Source organism: Nilaparvata lugens, chromosome 5, assembly GCF_014356525.2.
Source record: "Nilaparvata lugens isolate BPH chromosome 5, ASM1435652v1, whole genome shotgun sequence".
In the NCBI taxonomy this organism is placed as follows: domain Eukaryota; kingdom Metazoa; phylum Arthropoda; class Insecta; order Hemiptera; family Delphacidae; genus Nilaparvata; species Nilaparvata lugens.
The window spans coordinates 16,808,246-16,827,112 of NC_052508.1; the positions used below are offsets into that span (position 1 = coordinate 16,808,246).

At 31.9% G+C, this 18,867-nt stretch overlaps 1 protein-coding gene across 1 annotated transcript in view; it reads right to left on the reverse strand.

Moving 5' to 3' along the window:
* LOC111053776 (nesprin-1-like) overlaps positions 1–18,867 on the reverse strand; it is a 189,600-nt gene that overhangs the window by 5,546 nt on the left and 165,187 nt on the right. Inside the window, exons 97-105 of the mRNA XM_039429393.1 lie at positions 11,837–12,011; positions 11,454–11,567; positions 10,395–10,589; positions 9,047–9,226; positions 7,701–7,847; positions 6,081–6,239; positions 4,869–5,081; positions 3,132–3,281; positions 558–668 (exon numbers count right to left, since the gene is read on the reverse strand). Of these exons, the coding sequence (XP_039285327.1) occupies positions 558–668; positions 3,132–3,281; positions 4,869–5,081; positions 6,081–6,239; positions 7,701–7,847; positions 9,047–9,226; positions 10,395–10,589; positions 11,454–11,567; positions 11,837–12,011 (1,444 nt within the window). The remainder of the gene's footprint in view (positions 1–557; positions 669–3,131; positions 3,282–4,868; positions 5,082–6,080; positions 6,240–7,700; positions 7,848–9,046; positions 9,227–10,394; positions 10,590–11,453; positions 11,568–11,836; positions 12,012–18,867) is intronic.

Consider the following 18,867-nt stretch of genomic DNA (forward strand, 5'->3'; position numbering starts at 1 on the left):
CATAATGAAAAATAAACAAACTGACTCTCTATCACACAGGTGGGAAAACCTTCTTCGTTGTAACTAATTACTCCAAACTCAAATTGAAGCTATTCAAGCAAACCAGGTTGTTGCAATTGATTATTTCCAATTAAATCTCAAATTATATCAACTCTAGATATTTCTCCACAGTATAAAGATATTCTGAAGAAATCATTAGTACAATTAAAACGGGAAAAATCCAATCAAAGTTACATAAGGAAGTTATACAGATGGAATTTTTCATAAAATTGGTTTGCTTGAGACAAAATCGAGGAGATAACAAAAAGAAAACATTACAAGGATACAAAAAGAAAAATGAGAATTCTAGAATACTTGTGAAACATGTCATGATAACTACATAGTAAAGGCAAGATTCGTTAAACAACTTTCCTCGTGAAAAATATTAGTAGAGAAATTACAGAAATATTTACTGTTTTCAAGGATATATTGACAACCAATGTTGAAAATCCATTGAGTGTCAGATAGTACAATAAAGACAGTGTACAGACTAGAGAACGAAAGATGAAATAACTTACATTTTGTTCTTCGGTGGCTTTCTCTCGATCATGGGGGAGGTAGGTGGGACTGGTTACTGTCCTCAAATGTTGTTCAACTTGAACGACTTGCTGCTTCAAGTTTTGTATTTCCTATCGAAAAATATCACTCAAGTTATATTATCACAGACAAATCTAATAGAAATTAAATTAGATAAATTTACATGATACAAAATACATTTTACTCAACTAATGCCCCGTTTCACCAACCTTGGTCAAGGCATTTTAACATGGTTGAAATCTATCAGCTGGTCAAATCATAAATGATTCGTTCCACCAACATCAGTTAAGTTTAACCACGGTCAAACCAATGGTTAAGTTTCACTGCCGCCGAACGGACGATCAAATTATTTGAACACGGTCAAAAGACTAGTTCGATCAATTTCCGTGCTTGTTTGTAGGTTACCATAATGTTTTTGATGCAATGAAACATTTCAAAGTTATTAGTGCGATTGAATTTAGTGTTGTAGTAAGTTATTTATTAGGTTTGTCCTCGGAATCTTTCAATTAGTTAGTAAATTATTATAGTATAGAAAATAAAGGAAGATTTTGAAAAAGATTTGCTTTACTCTTTCATTATACAGTAGGCCTATATTATTCAATCCTTAGATCAACCTTGCTGCTTCAATGTATCTCATTAGAATTGGAATGTTCTTTTGTTCATAAAAAATTGTCAAAAATGATGGTGATTTGTAAATCTCTTTGTACGAAAGTATTCAATTCATATTTGAAATATTATTATAAATTAATGTAGATGTGTGACTATACAAAACGTCTGTGCCAGGGGCGTATATATAAGAAGGAGGCCCAGGGGGCCTGCCCCGAAATAATGAATATGAATAAAAACCAGTAATTACTTACAGGAAAAAGTACAGTAATCTGAATTTTTGACGGCCTGAGCATTTAGCGCAAATTACCCTCTGAATATGAGCAGCGAAACTGATATTGAGTATCATGGGGTGTTACTATATTTACTATATTAAAGAATTTAATTTGGATTTTCGTTTAATAAAAATATTATTAATTCATTAGCATTTGAAAAATGGCAATATCTCAGTAATTTCTATCCATGAAAATCAGATGTAGCCAATAGCAAGCCAGCAAACATGTTGGCCAACTTCAGAAAAGTACAGCTACAAGAGTTGGCCATGTTCAGATTCGACCGACAAAGTTTTGATCAATCCCGAGGTTGGTGGAACAGTTGTATGTTTGAACGAGTGATCAAATTTTGACTATGGTCTAATTGACCATGGCTAGGCTATATTTGATCAAGGTTGGCGAAACCGGGCATTAGAAATCTATCCAAAATTTCATTTGATCGTGATTATAAAAAACTGTGATAATATGACGTTTATGTCTGTGATTTTCTAATTCGAATGTACCAACATAGGCCACATACATAAAAACTATGATGATTGACCAACGATCGAACATAATTTATGCACAACCTGACAAGTTCAAACATTCAAATACTGGTTTGCATAAGGGAGATCAAGGTTCAGCACAATGTTAATATAGAACGAGAGAACGATTCATTATAATAATTTATATTAACGTCTATATAATATAATTGTAGTAATATATTATCTGATAATACATTTTAGAAACGATTCGAGATATTTGTTCCCGCTTGTTACAACCCAACAATAAAATATTACTAAATAAATTTATTATAAAAATTATAATGAATCATTTACTAAAATTTATATTGATATAAATTTGATTTGATTTGTGAATTTTGATTTATATTACACTGATAATCGAGACGATCAATAATATAAATATGTGCATTCACACATTTAAAGACAATAATTATCAACAATACAGAGAGAAATGCATCAACTTCTCCGTAACAGACAGATTGATTGATTGATTGAGTACATTATTTATGTAGATTACAATATATACATACTGGCTTATACACTTATATACAATAGCTTACAATACAGCAAAATTATAGATGAATTACATAATATAGACTAAGAAAATAATTATTGAACTGTATATGATATGAAAAAGCAATTTGTAATAGAATAACTATAGATATAGATATATTGTAATGCATCTACATAAATTGGCGGAGCTTTGGGCATATCAATGTCCATTCTTCGGAAAGAATATTAAAAATATCCTCCCCACTAAATCTCTACCAAAAGAGAGTTAGAGATAGCCTTTTTCATTCTACCAACAGAGAGAGAGAGAGAGAGAGAGAGAGAGAGAGAGAGAGCCCACACATTCAGATAATAGGCTACATGGCAAATAAATTTAATCAAAATCTACAGGAGAGTGTTCAGAACTCAATTGTATGCTCATTCTTGAATAATTGAAGCTGAATTAGTAGTCTCACTAAAAATTACGCAATACTTTTGCTCGATAGAATAGAATAACATTCTTCGAGAGGTTGATTGGTATAGATAAAGTATACCATTGATATTACTGGAACCCCCACTAGAATTCGACCAACTTGAGCCAAGAAGATGTAGAGACTATATAGGAGTCTAAAATGTTCTATAAAATGGAAATTAGCCTATAATATTATAATAAATGCAGTGTTACCTGCTGGTATTTGTCGATTTGCGTGAGTGTGGCATCCAATGCGGATGACTGTTCTTTGACCAAAGCGTTCAATGCTTCCAGCTCGTGGCCCAGCTCTTCAGCCGTCTCTGAAACTTTCTTATCACAGCCTACTCCAGATTTGAAATGCACCTATAAGAAATACACAATAAGAATTAGAACATTGAAGAGAATGCTTGGGAAAATTCTATGACATGTATTTGTATGATTTGTATTTGTATGATATGTATGATTATATGATTAACTTTGTAAATATATTTCATCTGCTTTTGTGTGAAAAACAAAATGTATTATTCATTCAATATATTATCCTACTTGAGATATAGAATGGGAAGTCTGGCCCAAACAAGTACATGCAAATATAACTGGTATAATAATTCAACTTTAATGCAACTCTAGAGGTGCGTACAGATTTACGCGTCGCGAACATGAGCAATTCACTTTTAATCAGCTGATGCCAAGCTTTTTATAAATGTATCTTACGGTTTCTGTAAAAATACAGATATAATCAGCTGATTCAAAGTGAATTGCTCATATTCGCGGCGCGTATATCTGTACGAACCTTATTATGATCAAATTTACTGAGAGGAAAATTCATATTATTCATTTATACATATCAATGTAAAATCAAATCATTTTATTGCCACAGACAAACACTTTACAATTTGCGTCAATATTACAAACTATATTCGAGATCATACAACAATAGCAATTACCTAAAAATCTAGATAGACTCCATGTTAACATTGAAATATTCATCTACACTATAAAAACAATTTTTTATAAAAAAAATCTTAATTCTTAGTTTAAATTCCCTGAGCGTCAAACCTCGAACATTTGGTGGTAAATGGTTATAAAACTTTATTGAAAAGACCTTAAAACTCATATGGCTGGATTTGTAAGAGCAGGTACTCATTCCTCAGATTCGATTTATTCCTTGTGTTATAAGAATGAATGTTGTCATGAGTTGAGAATAAATTTAGATTTGACTTTACAAAAAGTAGACAATTAAAGTATAATTCAGGCTTTGTTAGTTTGCAAACCGTATTTTCTATTGACTGTTTTCAAATGGGCCTAAGCCTTAGGCATAGGTTTTAAACCGTGGTTGATTTAATAGTTCACATTAAATAGTTTGATATATTAGTTCAAAAAGAGTTGATTTGCCATTTGCTGACTAGTATCCATGAAACCTCTTGGTCTTGCATATAGTACAGGGTCTATCTCTTACTTTTGTCTCACTCCTCTTTATCTTTTTTTGTCTCAGACTATTTACGAGACAAAATCGAGATAATGAATTTTTCGACTATTGCCTTGTTTTTCTTCACTTATAATTGAACTTGTTTGCTTCATCTAATTAATAAATGCTTCGCACGTCTTTTATATTAAGTCTTTGATTTAAATTTGGTCAAATATTTATGCAACCAGCATAACACATCAAACATCAACATATATTATGAATGTGTAATGAAGAATTTTTAGCACACTGATTGCACACAAACAATTGTATACATACTCATACACTGGTATATACACTGTGTAGCCAGTCTACCCTGGTTTTCGGAAATATGCTACCAAAAATCAATTTGATGATTGTTTATAATTGAATTAATGGATAATTTTAATAGCCTACAACGTTTTTGCCCCAGTTTTTCAGAAATTTGCTACCAGAAAAGAATAATTGTTTATAATTGAATCAATAAGCCTGAGTTGAATACTAACCTGCAGCTTTTCAACAGACATGGATATTTTCGCCTGTTGAATGGCAATGTCGGCCAGCATCTTCTCGCGCATGGCGTGCTGATCACGCAGCGGCTTCTTCTTGCTGGCAGCCGAATCCAGACTTTGTCGCGACTTCTCAATCCACGCCTTCACGTCCTTCAGCTTCTTCTCGCACTGCTCCCACTCTTCACTTGTCTCGTTCAACAATGCATGCTGCAACACAAGGAGAAAACCATCGTGAAACAGCAATAGGGTTGAATAACTCAATAATTGAGTAAATGATTAAATATTCAGAATATTGATTTATTTATAGATATTTGTTCATAAGTTCAAAGTACTTTCATTAAACTAAATCATTAAAACTACTATCATCGAAATGATATTGCAAGAGCAAAAATAGGCAAACACTTCAATATTCCTCTCCCATATTGGATGAATAAGATGAATTACCTAATTCGAAACAGTTCAACTAAGTTAAAGTTTCCACAAGTAACTCCATAGCAATTCAACACTATGTTTCAAGACATCCAGAGATCGCGTTAAGTTGATACTTCACAAATAATATATTTTCTGTTCTTTACGAAATTAATAAGTTGTATGGACAAGATATTTATAGATGTTCAATACCTTCTACTGTGAACTAATCAAATCAAGACTGTGACAATAATTTCATGTGAAAATAATGAAAATTAATAGAAATAATCCCAGGTCCCAGATGTCACAAATGTGCGAACATGTAACAGACGCTATCATGTGTGAACCAGTGTACCAGTGGATCAACACTGAACTAGTGTACATTGATTTGATATGGAAATGTATTTGGTAAAAGTATCTGCAAGTGGATACTGACTTTATTCTATATTTTCCGTCAAGTTAAGGCACTGAAGTGAGGACTTTTTAAACACAAAACACACAGAAAAGGCGTGCCACGCCGCCTTTCTCTCATTTAAGTTAGCATTAACGGAGGCAAGCACGCTTTCAGTTTGCGCATTCTGAATTAACTAACTTACTTATATGTTAAGTATTTAACTCGATTTTTTAACTGATTTTCAATTTGTGCGGCGCGTCTCGTGTGTACATTTAACTTGTAATTAAGAAGCTGAATAATCCAGAAATAATATTGAATCCAGAATATTTCTGAAATAGGATATAGATTGAAATAGCAAGACACAAAATAATACAGATAAAGAGGAATGTTCAAAGGATACTCACCCTCTCAAGAAGCTGACATTCGACGTCTGTTTTTGCAGTCTCAGCTTCCTCCAATTTCTGGGGCAGATCTCCAGTGCTGGTAGTCTGTGCTATTGTTTCTAGTTCTTTGCTCATTTCGCTCAAGTTCTTGCCCATCTGCTTCGTAGATTTCACATGTGTCTGAAAAAAAGATTGGCGTTTGTTCAAAAGTTGGTTAAACTTTGCAAATTCAACTGTTTTTTGTGAGAATGCTGGGTTAAATAAATATATTATGTTATCTAAGTTTCTAAATTTTGCAATTACATTGAAACATTGGCTAATGAGAGGGTCATTAACAGAGTTCCATTGAATCAGCAGAGAACTATGCAATAACGCAAGAGTCTTAACTTCAATACCGTATTGATTAAAGAGTTATCAAATTGTAGAATTTAAATTACTTCTAAGATGCATACATTATTGATAAACTAGTTAATGATACACTCCCTAGTAGATGCATGATCAATCTCTAGTAAAGTGAGACTTGAGAGGCAGAAATTATGAAATAATGATTTTATTTATCAGAAAAACTCATAATACAATTTTAGTAATAATGCAATACACAGATGAACAATTAAAAGTTAGTATGATGAATCCTTCTGATTAAATTACACATATGCAAAGCTTTGAAGCTTGACCGCATATGGGAGTATCTACAAAAAAATAATACTCTTGATAACAGTTCATAAACAATTAAAAAAAATTTAATAATAAAAATAAAAATGACACATTCACTTGATTTTTGCACTACCAGCTAAATGAAAATTTATAAAAATGTTATCCAAACACAAAACAAGTATTAATGAATTATAGAATTGTAAACTATTTTCACACTATTTGTTCAAAATTTATCATTTTGGGAACCCTCAATCAGTTCTTATCAGAAATCCAAAGCTAAAACTATAGAAGAATTATACATACTTTCTACATCTTCTTCACTCAAATTTAACAGGAAAGTCTTCAAATTACGTTTAACAGCTGTGGTGAGCCACTATGCACAATGGATGAAGGCAGTTTATTACAGAATTTTCCTTCTAAGAATAGAAACGATTTTCTAAAAAAAGTTGAATTGGCTTTTGGCACTCTAACCTGACCAGCCCTCCGAGTGAGAGGCACATGCTCATCTAAATCCACTGTATTCCCCAAGTTCCCACTAGCCCAATAAAACTGCATAAGTACTTTGAATATGTATAATGATCTTAGGTTAAGAATCCTCAAATTGTTGAAGAGATTGGAGCGAGCAATAGGTTCTTCATGCAGGAAATGAAGCAAGGATCTCTGTAAACGCATTAGTGGTTTCAAGTGGGTAATGTAAGTACATCCCCAACATGATATGCCATATGAAAGTCTGGAATACTTAGTTTATTTAAGAATATTTAGTTTTGTTTACTGAAGCACTGTTTCAACTCTCATATAAACATAACATTGTTCAATGCGAACAGCAGTGGCATGGTGAAAAGCCACTTCTTGCATGGGACCATACTATGTTTATAAGGAAGTAGCAAAACGTCAGTGTCACGCCACGCCACCGCCGCGTACTTTTATATAAATTAGGCCTGGGAAAGAAACCAATACAAGGATAGTATTGTGAAAAGTAAAACTCACAGCATATTCGTGTGCCTTCTGCTTGGCTTCAGGCAGAGTTGTCAGCTGCAACTTCTCAGTGAGAATTTTATTTTTCTCGTCAGCCCAACTCATAACAGCTTGATAAAGACTGAGGAACCTTTGCCATGAATCCAACGAATCACCAACCTGGAATATTGAAAATAGTATTAGCAAGAGAAATAAATTAATTATGATGTATAATAAAAGCTGTCAAACCATCAAATGTAGTTCTTGGAGAACTACAAGACTTTACCTATTTCGGACTATGTGTTATCTAAATTTGGGAGAGGAATAGCACAAGGTTACCTTATTTTTCCTCTCCCTATCATTTGATAATGTACTTATTGTATAAATGAATGAATTCTATACAAAGATTTACAATATTCACTTTTCTTTTTAGGGCTACTGATTATTAAAACACCATAAAAAATATCAAAAGTACCCTTTATTTTATTTCAACACTACTACTCTCAAGTCTTCAAGAGCGAATTTCAAGTGTCAAGTGTTTACATGAAAATGGCTCTTGGAACCTACTTGAAAAGTTTAAACAAGTAATGTTGCAATAAAATAAGGGGAACTCTTGGTGATTTTGTATTGTGTTTTAAAGTTTTAGAACATTGGAATACAAATCGGAAAATCAATTCGACGAGATTTGTTGATAAATTTTCAGCTCTAATTAAATGTTCTGTTCATTCTATTAAATGAGTTCAATTTATTATTATTACTTCTAATATTTTACTTTGTTTTAATAAATGAAAAAGAAATTCAAACACTAATATTACAAGAGTTATATTAATTTTCTATAGAAGTTTAAAATTACTACTTTTTGTAATATAATCCATATTCAATGCAATTCCTCCTTCGTTTCACATAGGGATGATTTTGCTATACAAGACCCATCAGAAACTAATTCATCCAAAAAATTTATCTTCTATAATTATTAAATAAAGGAAAGAATTGGCTTATACACGTACATGATAGGAAATTCACGAATGTCGCATCATCACGTCTGAACTACTGGACTGATTAACTTGAAATTTTGTATATAGATTCTTAATTTACCGAGGATAGGTAATTACAGTATTACCGAGGATACTATAGTTATAGACCTATTTTAAATTGTTCAAGATTTCAGTAGGACACGTTTTCAGTTTGTCAAGTTATCAATTAGGCCCTTGCGGGCGGAGCACGGGTTGCCTGCTAGTCAAAAATATTGAGAATTCAATAGTGAAACACTGAAATAGAGGTTTGTAAAGTCTCTGAGTTGGAAAAATGTAGTTAGACATAATAAAACAAAGTTCTCATGAGTGAGTAAACATGATTTTAAGGATAAATCATCTACATACCTGAGTCTTCTTCTCTTCAAGCCAAGTCTTGACAAGGCTGAGTTGCTCGTTGAGATTATTCAAAGTACTCTGGACGAGTTTTTTCTCTTCATCGTTCCTTGTCTTATCACAGATGATATGGCCATTCTTCGAAGCCCTCTCAAACCTGTCAGTTGCACTTGGAAGCTCGGCTTGAATTTGCTGAAAAATATAGAGAATCGAGACTTTGAGTGGAGAAAATTATGAAAAACATGTTGAAATTATTATGAAATGATAGAATGATTAATTTTAAATTATTATATCATTTAAACAACTACCTATTATAAGAATGTATCATCACAAACTTTTGAAACTTACTAAATTTGTGGAATCTGAACCCAATGGAAACAGTACACTAGTTTTTTTTAAGATCAAGACAATTAAAATGGATAATAACATCAAGCTTAACTATATTTTCAAAATGTAATTTTTCAACAGAAGCGAACGTAAAATGATAGGCTAGGAAAATATAAGCTAATGGAATGTTAAAAAAGTAACCAAGAATAATTGATAACGATTAAGAGAAAAACACTGTTTACTCCTATCTACATTAAAACAACTACAAACATTAAATTTTCGTTGGTCCCGGCTGCCTGAAAACAGTCGTTATGTCATGTCAGAGCCCCCGAAATTGGTCAGGCGAAACCTGAAAACTCTGACACCAGACCTGAGCCAGTCAGGTCACTCGATATTATAATAATGATCGGGAAAACCCTCATACTAAACATCTGATCAAGCTCAACCAAAATCTATTCTCCAAGTTTTGCTAAATAGTATAAGGTGTGTTGGTGTGCTAATATCTAGTAGTAATGATTATTATATACAAGACATTCCTCACTTTTGGGTACATTATATAGAACTATACAAGAAACAGTGCATCGAGCTCCACATTGAGTAAGAAGATGGAGTTAGAAATTGCAGCGGCGTAATAGCAGCCTTGCCTTTTCTCGTGACTGGACTTCAAGTATGCATAGTAAAGTTTCAAGGACACTTATTAAATCTAATGCACCATTGAATCTATAGATTTATTAATTCATTGCCTGATCAAGGAAGATTACACCCAGATCAATCTTCACTACTATTTACAATCAAATTGAGCGAGTAAATCAACTAATTGATTTACATTTTAATCAATTACTCAACTAATTGATTTACAATTAAATTGAGCGAGTAATTGAGTGAGTAATTCAAAATGAAATTATTATCCATTATATCACTAGATATTAGGAATAGATATCAAATCTATAGATTTCATGATCCATTATATTTGAAAGGTGTCCCAGAAACCGGGTCTAAAACATTTAAAATTCAAATAATTTTTTGCACAAACCTGTATGTAATCCTTCAACTTTTGCGGCTCAACGGATCTGTCCTGCACTTTGAGCTCAGCCTGTTGCAACCAGTTCTGCAGCTCGTCGACATCGACAGTGTAATCGGAGCGCACCGTCTTGGCTCGCTTCTGCTCTCTGCCTTTCTCCTCCATCAGGCCGACCACGTTTTCCGACAATAGTTCCAGGGAAGTCAGCTGGAAGCATCGAAAAGCGTTAGTATTCTCCACTTGCATGAAATGGTATGAAAAACTATTCACGTGGAAATGAAACATTATGATTAACCGTTTTGTATGTACCGTATAAGTAAACGTTTTCGAGAATAATTCTTTAATTCAATTAAATGATAGCCTAATAAATTATCAAAATGAAAGTGTAACGTTATTTTCAACAGTTTTCAAGTAGGCTATTCTTCATTTCCATGAGATGAGATATGAGAACGGTATATGATAGACAGTTTTCAAATACCGTATTCTTCATTTTCATGAAATAAGATGTTCTTAGATGACTTGAAGAACATTGAGAAATGTTAATTGTGATCCAATTTGATGAACGAAAATAACAATTCGATAAAAAACTCCCGAGATGTTCTATCTCATTCCTATTCAATTTTAATTACTAGATTTCCATTTTTGATTTTATAAGTTACGATGCGATATTTTCCATTCTCACTGATTTTCAAGTCGTAGGAATTTATCTTTTACACACCTACACAATAACAGATGGCTACATTCAAATTTTTTTACATTCTCAAAATAAAATAATTGATTAACATTTGTGTAGTTTTTGTGTTGCATTTTTCTCATATCGATCTATTAATAATTCAAGTACTACAGTACCCTTCAACTAATATTTTCATAGATAGAGCATATTTGACTATAATGCCATTATCGAGTGTTGAATAATAAATAAAACCTAATCAATTCTTATTCAGCATATTTCTCAATCCAAATAGGTAGGCCATCTATGAGAAACTTGAAAGCTATAGAATTATAGGAAATCTATGAAAAAATATCAATAATTACTTCTACATATCCTACCAAATCTGACGAATGACATACCTCTTGCGCAATGTCAGCAGGAATAATTTGCTGAGCAGATGAATATGAATCACGGGTACTGGAGCTGAGATCCTTTATCTGAGCTGCACACTTCTCAACCTCAATGTTCAGATCCTGTGACAAAAAAAAACAAAGCTTCAATATTGATCATGAAGAGTTTTTGCTGAACGAAACCGTTTACCAACATTCGAGGATTCGATTCGGCCAGTAAGTTATTGCAGAATGGAGAATGATATAAATACAGGAAATTTATTTTCACAATTCACAAGGAAGGAATTGTAAGATTGGTGATAAATATAAATGCAACTGGATCAAATCAATCCTATATATGATATAAGATGAAACAAATCTTTGAAACAAATTTTATCAAAAATATTTCTGACCTTGACAGTAGTTTCAGCAGCGTTCTGGTCCTCTCCAAAGACGAAGAGTTCGGAAATTCTCTCCTGCAGATTTTGGAGTTGACTTTTCAAATCTGAGATTTTTGATTCGGTCTGCTCAAACTGTAGCAGATGATCAATGGCTTTCTTGAGCTTCTCTTCTAATGACTCGATCAATCTGAAATTGAATTAAAACTATGAGTTACAAGTAGCACTTGAATATTTTAAACATTAATCTAAGAATACACACAGATGTGGAAAAATGAAATAAAATGAAATACATTAATCTCCATAAAATACAGTAATCTCTAACAGATATTTTTGAAAGAAACACAACTGTGAGTAGAAGCTAATAGCTTTTATTTAACCTCGACACATATATTATATAGTGAGGTATCATTTTGTAAATGTATTTTATTGAAAATGTATGAAAAATATGTAATGTAATGTATGTATGAATTTATGAATAAACTCCTCTGGATGTGTCGTCCAACATCCAGAGAAATTATTATTATTATTATTATTATTATTATTATTATTATTATTATTATTATTATTATTATTATTATTTATAAATACCTGACTGCTATGTCGAACTTTACTTGTTCAAAAGTAATTATTAACAAGGAGTTCGTAATGGAAACGAATATTGATGAGTAATCTCTAAGGCTGAGTTAGGACTTGAATAATCAAGTAAATTTTGATAAATGTTTTTTTTTATCGTTTGTAAACTAAAAATAGGAATGCCATGCTCAATTACAATAATTGGAAATTATCATGAAATGATAAAATCTGAGCAAGAAAGAATGATAAAATCTGCATTCTAGAAAGCATCATGAATCAAATTGAAATCTATTACAATTTATTTTTGCTTACTCAGAAATCAAAGTATATTAGAAAGAGGAAATACGATGAAATGAAAGATAATTGTGAATCTTTATCCCCACCTAGACGAATCTATGTGTGGGGTAGAGTTCTAAATAATAATAGTATAAGAAATAAAATAATAACAAAAAAATGCCTAACTCGAAGAAAGATAATGAAGAAACACTTGAAATGAAATCTTTATCTTTATCTAATTAATGACTTATCATGAAAAGCTTCAGAGATTAAAAAGAGAGGGAAAAAGAAAACAGCAATATATTTGGAAGATTTATCTCTTTTCTGTATAGGGCTGCTTGTAATATGAATAGAAATAAAATTAAAAAATCTCAGTACCCTTTTTGAATTATTTAATCACAACATGTTTCAACATTGATGCCATTTTCAAGTGATATCAGTTGAAAATGACATCAATGTTGAAACATGTTGTGATTGAATAATTCAAATAGGGTACTGAGATTTTTTATTTCCCTTTCTATTTGGAAGATTGTTTGATGGATATCATGGTGACACAAGATTTCTTAAAATTAAGAAACTCAAAAATGGAGATGATGACATTCGAATTATGATGAAGCACAATATTATTGTGGTTGAACTGATTTCATCAGATTTACAAAATTCATCTAATTTCTACCCCTCAAATATCTAAGCAAAATGGAGAGGAATATGAGAAAGTCTAAATTTTTATTTACAGTTGGAAGAAGGATGGGCTTTGCACTGCACAGGGATAGTCTAGAGGACTAATTAATTTATTTACTATTTATTTATTGACTATTCAATCTTTTTATTGAAAATGAATACAATGCATGAAGGTTACACAGCATTTTTCCGAAACTGCTACATTTTTTCACAGTAGTTGTACCAGTGAGACATTTTTTCTCCGATGAAGAATCTCGGTTACAATTCTAGTGATTTTTAAATGAGTTTTTCGGAATGTTACATATTATACGGACAGCAGAAACACACTTATTAGTGGATTTTGAGTTGGGAGAAGCTGTAGCTAAAAGTAGTACAGAATGGTAAACGGCGGCTATTTGGATGATGATCAAATTTTCTAGACTTGTGCCCTGGGTCAGAGCCAAACCCATCCTAACCTTTCCTCATTCCACGTGATCAAAAACTCTACACTAGACACACAACACTCACAAATTAAATTATCTATGAACAATTGAAAACTCCTGGAGTCATACATAGTACTATACTACAGCTGAAATAACAGAGCTAAGTTAATGAGTTGGTAAGAGTGAACCATGTTTTTCATTATATGAAGCAGGTGACTAGTCAATAAAGTAGCGGTACCGGAATACAATAATAATTATCGGAGGACTTGACAGTCAAATAAATATATTTGAACTTATAAATAAAAGGCCTTATAACTCCTATGTGTTAAACTTCAAACAACTTATCCAGAATCGTTTATACGGTACTGAAATTCAAAATTGGATACAGAATAGGGAATAGTTTATACTGAAATTCAAAACTGGATCTGTTGAAGAAGAAACCATCTACTATAACAGTAGCCTAAAAAGTTGAAAATACAACAATTAAAAAAGGGGGCAATATCAATAGGCCTGAGAATGGAATACAGTAACAAAAATCCTGTATTTTTTAGAACCTATTTCTAAATTTGAAGATAGAAAATATTTTGAAAATCATACACCATTATTTATTGAGGAAATGTTTTTTTCATTTAAATATAATTTTCGATTTTGTATTATATTTTCCGTATTTCACTAAATTCTGACATGAAATGAAGAAATTTCAAATTTCCTTGACATGACAATAAATTTTGAACCTCTCAAGCTAGATTCGCACAATACAGTGACAGTGAACGATGAAAATATAATTCCCAAGAGTTCTAATTGGAATATTTCACTCAGCCCGGCCGATTGAGTATGAATAATACTATTAGAACTTATGGAAATTATATTTTCACTGTCACTGTTGTGTGCGAAGAATCCAGCTTCATGCGCTCATCTATCAATAAGAAAGAAACGACCAAAAAGCTATAAAAGTATGAGTGATATTGAAAGAAAATTCGTTCCAACTCTACTATTTATTCAGCTCGAATGTAGTGTTTATTATTTTTCATCATATCTTTGCCAATTTCATTGTTGATGGAAAAGGACCATTGGATAAACTGCCAACTGCAGTTGAAAAGACAAACAAGAACGGAAGTGAATGGAACAGTTTCCTAAATTCAAAAATATATTATCTCAAGGAGTCTTAGTATTATATGAAGCAATAATGAGATGAAAAAAAGTATCACTAAGAAATTTAGCTTGAAAGTTCAACAGTACGTCTACACAGTTACACAGTACTAAAAATACAAGGTGAAAAGGTAAAAATCTATCAAATTGATGGAGCGATCTTCTTATTTAATAATTTACGTTTTTTTCATAGTTAAATGGGATACAGGCGCTAGCTTGAAACTTCTGTTACTAAATTCAGTCAATAAATTGTCCTAATTTATTTCCTAATACAAGTTTTCGCTGGTTAAAATTTCCATTAACAAAATAATCAGAGTTCATTTTTCGAAGGAATTGAACTTAAAAGAAGTCTAATTTAACTAACGTGTAAAAATTGTTCGCCCAAAACAGGGTGGGAATTGTGGATAGATACTGGAACCTAATGGAGAGTTTGGTTTGGATGAGACAGAGATTTTTTCAAGAGTTGAGTCATCGAAAGCAGTGCCAAAAAGTGTTCATGGATCTCCTATGATCTCAGTGTATGCATATAGAGATGATGTATGTAGCTCACTATGCCTCTACTCCAAAGTTGAATATAATATTGGTTCTCTATAGATACTATCAAGTATGAATGAAGTATGAGAAATTTCTTCAAAATTAGCTTCTTCCTAAATTAACATAATAACGTTTCTCTATAGATATTATCAAATATGAATTAAGTATGAGGAATTTATTTTGAAGTGATTTCTAATTAAAGTGAATGATTATCATGAACAATCTTTCAAAACAATCAATATAATTTATTTCAAAAATACAAATGTAAATGCAACAAGCTTGAAAACCAATTATTCTATGATGTTAGAAAACTGAATTGATTGGGTTTGAAAGCTGTTTCTTATTCCATTTCACAAGATATGATAGAATAAATAATGATATTGGGTACAATTATGAAAAAATGAATAATCTGCCTGAATAATCCCCAGGAGGGAATAATTTTCCCTAGGTGATTCAAATTTGTGAATCATCTCCAAGTAGGGTTTATACAATATCATAACAAATTTCACTGAATAATATACGATTTTATCCAATACTGGTGACTTAATAAAAAATTAATTATTTTATTTACCAACAAGTAAGTTTAATTGAATTGAACCAAGTTCAAAATATTTATAAAATTCATGATTTGAGCACGGATTTTTACATGACCTTCAATTAGAATAACACTTGATAAAAAAATATATTGGTTTAAAACTTGAAGATTAAGTTACCGTGATTGAACATTGAGTAAGTTAACACTGTATAATAAATCAAAAACCGTATACTAATACTAAAATTACAGAGCAGAAATCACAGCAGTTGACCTTCCATCCTGAGCCCAATAGACACAAAATCAGAAGACACAATTACAAAGGAAATTCCGGTATAAAATCAAAACGATACATGAATCTGTAGAAAACTTGAAGGAAAATTCGCTCAACACTAGTAAAAATAGAACAAATGAAGTCTCAATCACCTTGTCGACGCGTTGATCGAAAGCCACAAGCAAAACAACAACAATAATAATTAAAACCTGGGTGGAAACTTTTAAAAATAACTTTGTTCGCCAAAAGATCCCAAACTCGCGCGCACAGCTTTTGGATGCCACACTCTGGCCCGGTCTAACACTATTCACTAAGCGTCAAAAACGCCGAAATCACAGAACGGCATTCAACGCATGCGCAACACACTTCTCTTCATCCTCCCCGGAGTGGACAAAAAGTCACAAACGACTGATTATGATTTTGTGTGAAGGCAATACACATGGCCCTAGTAGGATATAAAACGGAGTGTCTTATTTACAACACAGTATATAGATATAGGGAGCCTTAATATCTGTGGACAAAAAATGACGTTATTTCTCAAATCATGACCTCACACTTGTGCCAGTCGTTTTTAGATCACCACTTCGAAAGTGGGTGCTGACTCTTGATGTAAAAAAGTGCAGTAAGACTAAATTGAATGTATTGCATTCAAATAGATTATCGTGAATCATCTCGTTGAAATCATCAATTTGTCTCACTTATTAAAATCTTTCTATGAACTTTCAATTTGTGGACATTGAACTGTTATAAAACATTTTTGTAATTAAAGATGATGGTGTCGATCCATTCCGAGCTGCGATGTATTAACACACGTTTATAAAGTGTTTGTTTGCAAATATTTGACTGCATGTCGTGTGAAATACATAACATGTTTTTTGTAATTGATATCAGAAATACTTTTCACCTCCCCTTTCCAGTAGTCTACAGAAAACTTAAAAGAGCAGCTCAGATGGAGAGAAAAATAGTTCAAAACGAATTATTAACTTGCAGTTCGTCATGGATAGTGAAATAGATGAGTGTGATTTAATTATTAGGCTGGATATTTAATTTGTTCTTGAACAATACAAATTCTTATTGAATTATATTTGTCTGATTGTAAATAGTATACTTTTTTATCTTTGATTTGTACTTTCAATTAAAAATAAATTCAATGTGCGCTACCTTTTGAACAATACTGAACTTATTGGATAATAAATCATAACATTCAACCCTTTTCAAATTTATTCGAGCAAGTCTCTATTCCTTAATATGAAACAAATCTACCATAGCTATGTAAATAGAAGAGGTCTAATTTCTCAATGTAATTGACTTTCTTATTAATGCAGGAGGTTTATTGCACTGATTTATCCAAAACAGAACAAAAAATATTAGTATAAAACATATAATATAACATAAATTATCTAAATATTGAAATACATTCATTAGTTTTCATCTGGAATCGACAAATTCTATTTCTGCTCTAATCGATTACAACACTCTATCGATCTAAGTGATTTGTCAATGTTAAGGACTTCCTCTTCAGGCCTTTTTGGCACATAAAACAATCACAAGACCAGCTGGAAACAAAGCACACAAATAAACAGCAATCTGGAAGGTATAAACTACGATTGAGAGCTCGCGAGGTTTTTGCCCTCGACTCTGAGTTGATCGGATTTTGCGTGGTGTGTGGACCAGGACAGAAATAGCAATCAACACTGAACTAGCGCGGGGACAAACTTTTTGATTCGTATCTTATTCAGCATCTACAATTCTTCGCGAATAAAGAAGCTATCCGACTTGTTTCAGTGATGCAGGTTCACAGTAACACGCCTATTGAATAAAATAAAAAATTGGGGTAGGATTCTTGACATTATTATCCATGATGAAATAAAAGAATTGGCTTATTATATGTACGGGATAGGGTAGGAAATAAACGATTGACGCATCATCACTATAATGAACTAATTAACTTGTAATTTTACATTAAGATTCTCAATTAACAAGGGAAGAGGGAATACATCAAGCCAAACATTTTGAACGTGGAAGTGGACTTATTAAGACTTTAATTTGTTTGTCTATTTACACAGGAATGGACGTGTACGGTATTAATAATGAACCTTTCACAATAATCTGCCAAGAAAGCATTAATATGGAATACTATTCGAGAAAGAAAGAAAGAAATGTCTAAATATTCTATATTTGCAATAAAAATGAATCGGACAAGCCTATATTTGAAGGAAATCGGTTGAACAATCAAAAATTCATTCTTCTCACACAAACAATTGTTAGTATTTCTCATTCCTGTTTTTAACACTGTTTATTCACGCAGGATTCAATGATTGAATAAAGTGAATTGATATTGCACAAGCTTACTTTTTAAGAATTTAAAATAGAAGTACCCTTCTTCTTATTTACTTTTATTTTTCACAACACATTTTCATTTTTTGAAAATTACTTTAAAGTTGAAATATGTTTTGAAGAAAATGAAAATTTATGTCGAAAAGGTACTTTGTTTTCTATTTTTTTTCTGTAAACACAAGTACCCCTAAACAAAAAATTGAGCATAAGCTGAATATAATATGATTTTTAAAAAGTGTAATGAATTTCTACTTTGAACTTGACA